The sequence below is a fragment of the Loa loa genome (assembly GCF_000183805.2).
Source record: "Loa loa unplaced genomic scaffold supercont3.623, whole genome shotgun sequence".
Taxonomy (NCBI): domain Eukaryota; kingdom Metazoa; phylum Nematoda; class Chromadorea; order Rhabditida; family Onchocercidae; genus Loa; species Loa loa.
The window spans coordinates 17,384-20,618 of NW_018108803.1; the positions used below are offsets into that span (position 1 = coordinate 17,384).

General features: G+C 25.0%; 1 protein-coding gene across 1 annotated transcript; it reads left to right on the plus strand.

Moving 5' to 3' along the window:
- Window positions 1-441: 441 nt before the first annotated feature.
- Window positions 442-2,918, plus strand: LOAG_12700 (hypothetical protein; the record flags this gene model as incomplete). The annotated part of the gene is made up of 7 exons (XM_003148211.2): window positions 442-517; window positions 809-971; window positions 1,409-1,535; window positions 1,714-1,923; window positions 2,047-2,204; window positions 2,297-2,453; window positions 2,694-2,918. The coding sequence occupies 7 exons, from the start codon at window positions 442-444 to the stop codon at window positions 2,916-2,918; spliced, it is 1,116 nt and encodes a 371-aa protein (XP_003148259.2).
- Between the last annotated feature and the right edge of the window lie 317 nt (window positions 2,919-3,235).

Here is a 3,235-nt window from a genome sequence, read left to right on the forward strand (position 1 = left end):
TCAAACTTTTCCTATAACTTTTCTCAATTACCTTAAATTTTTTAATTTCTTATCATATTGTCAGAAATTCAACGCCTTGGATTCATACAATCGACAGGCAACGAAAATTTCTAATGTCCTAAATTTTAATAAAACTATCAGAATTGAAAAAATATTGACATGCGATAAGTAAGCAATGAAATGGATAAAATAATTCAAATTTCATAGTGGTCATTTTAAATTATAAATAAAACAAAAAATAAAAATTTACATACCAAATATAATTATATAAATAATATAAAAGGCGAAATGATAAATGAACATATAAATAGGAATGCAATTATTCATTCAATTAGTTATTTTTAGATGAGACGGTAATTTGTTCACTTTAAAATATTTAATTGGAAAGTAAAATATTTCATGCAAATCATAATCAATTATCAATCGTAAATGGTTTTTCTAATGCAATCGTCTTCATCAAATGGAAATATTGATTCTCAAACTAAAATTCCTTTAACTACAAGTGGATCATCAATAGGTTAAAGTAAAATTCAGAAAAAAAAACACATAAGAAATTTGTGAACATGAAAATGTTGTATAAATTTTTAAAATTTGAAGACTTTATAATAGTTTTTTTTATTTACAATTAACAGGGAAATTTCCGGTTTTTTTCCAACTCTTAGAACTGTATCGATTATTTAAGTTATTGAATTCTAATGATTAATTTCGAAAATTAGCAAATATTTGACAACAAAATTGAAAAAACGGAGCGCAATCTTTTTTTCTTTCATTGTTGTTATCTTAAATTATTATTAAACAAAAATTATAGAATCAGCACGTGAAATTAGTTCACAAATTTTATCAGACAAAGAAGCTGATAATTTATTGATGAAATTATTCAATTGTATTACGATAGATTCGAGAGATCGGAAAGTGGTAAATGATGTGCTCAAAGATATTGGCATTATTGAACGGATGATTGCACGTTCTAAGTTTGTTAAATTTTCCATTTTGCTATCAATATTTCAAAAAATAAAAATAAAAAAGAAAATATATTTGACATTCTATTCTTTGAGCTTATCAAACTTGTTCATTTTCAATTATTTAACTAAACTAAATAGTGCAATCATTAATTGAACACCTAGTTAGCCAAATTTTTGCCCACTCAATTAATTTGAATTATTAAATTATGCTTTAAAATGTTTAAAATATAAAATATTCCATGTCAACAGAAGTCAATGTACATAATGTATAAAATTGATGGGAAATGGCACGTCGATATTTTTGACTGTATTATGTATTTTTACTATGGCAGCATTGATTTGAAAATATGGTCTTTTGAATTCAAAAATTCAATAAATGAATCCAAAAAAAAATTCAAATTGTTTTCCTCTGCTACATATCCATTTTTTTTCTTTTTTTTTTACAGAGAAATATTGCAAAAAGAATGTACCCTCTTGGAAATTACCGTACCGGTCAATATTTGCGGTGACATTCATGGACAGTATGTGGATCTTTTGCGAATTTTTCAACAGTGTGGTCGACCACCCTATGAGGTTAACAGAGACGAAATGCTTTTTTTTTTTTTTGTTTTTCATCAGAACAAATTTTAATTAATTAAGATATATGCAAGATGAAATGTTCAAAATTTATTTCTGCTAATCACAAATGATTAAACGATGCAATTCGTGTATCTTTTAATTCATTTTCAATATTGACTAAAATATATTACAGCGATATCTTTTCATGGGTGATTATGTTGATCGTGGTCCAAATAGTTTGGAAGTAATATGCTTATTATTACTTTTAAAAATTCGCTTTCCGGCAAAAATTTTCCTCTTACGAGGAAATCATGAATGCTCATTCATAAATCAAGCTTATGGTTTTCGGGATGAATTAGAAGAACGATTTCGAAATGGTGGTTTATTATGGATCAAATTTCAGGTATAAAAGAAATTTTTTTTTTTTGAATAAAAACAACCTATTTATTTCAAAAATGAATTTTTCTAAATTTAATAAAAATCAAATAACTGTTATTTATTGTTGAATAAATTGGAAAAATTTCAGGAGTTATTCAATTGGTTACCATTTGCTGCACGTATTAGCAAACGTATACTTTGTATGCATGGTGGTTTATCACCAAAAATGACAAATCTTGATGCTTTACGACATTTAAAAAGGCCAGTGGATCCAATTGGTGATAGCATAGAAGTTGATTTGTTATGGTATGTTAATACAATAATTCATTTAACGATATTTGAAAGAATGATAATTAAAATTATTATCTTATCATTGATTAAATAAATGCAAATTATAGGTCTGACCCAGATAAAAAAATGTCAAATGGGCCAAATGATCCAAATTTTGGACCATCATTAAGAGGCATTTCGCATCACTTTAATCAAAGTGCCGTATTAGCAATATGTCAACAGTGTAAATTAGACTTTATTGTACGTGCACATCAGGTTGTACAGGTGAGTGTTAAGATAAATTAATCCATAGATTTAAATGCAATTAATCAACATTGGCACAAATATTCAAGTGCAATGTATTGTAGTTATGACACGTAGCATTTGTTATTTATGATATTGGTTATTTAGAAATTTATTGAACAAATTGTGGTCTACTTTCTAATTGCATGAACTTTTTTCGAACTGAGACTTTTTTAATTTTCTTGGGAAAAAATTTCCGAATAAATTTAAAAATTCTTTCAGGACGGCTATGAATTTTTTGCTGGTCGCCATTTGATTACAATTTTCTCGGCTCCAAATTACTGCGGTAAATTCAACAATAGCGGTGCCGTCTTAGCAGTTGATGAAGAATTACGATGTTCATTCGTTACATTAACACCAAGCAAATATCGGTTAAAAGTACGATTAAGTAAGCAAGATGAAGTGGATATTGATGATGCGATAAATGAAGAAGATGATAAAATGTAATTCTCTTTTCCTTTCTTTCTTTTTTTTGTGATTGTTCTATAAATTTTCGCCTCTGTTATTTCATTGTATTATTGTCACTATTATTATTATTATTCTCATTCTTATTATTATTATTATTATTATTATTATTATTATTATTATTATTATTATTATTATTATTATTATTATTATTATTATTATTATTATTATTATTATTATTATTATTATTATTATTATTATTATTATTATTATTATTATTATTATTATTATTATTATTATTATTATTATTATTATTATTATTATTATTATTATTATTATTATTATTATTATTATTATTA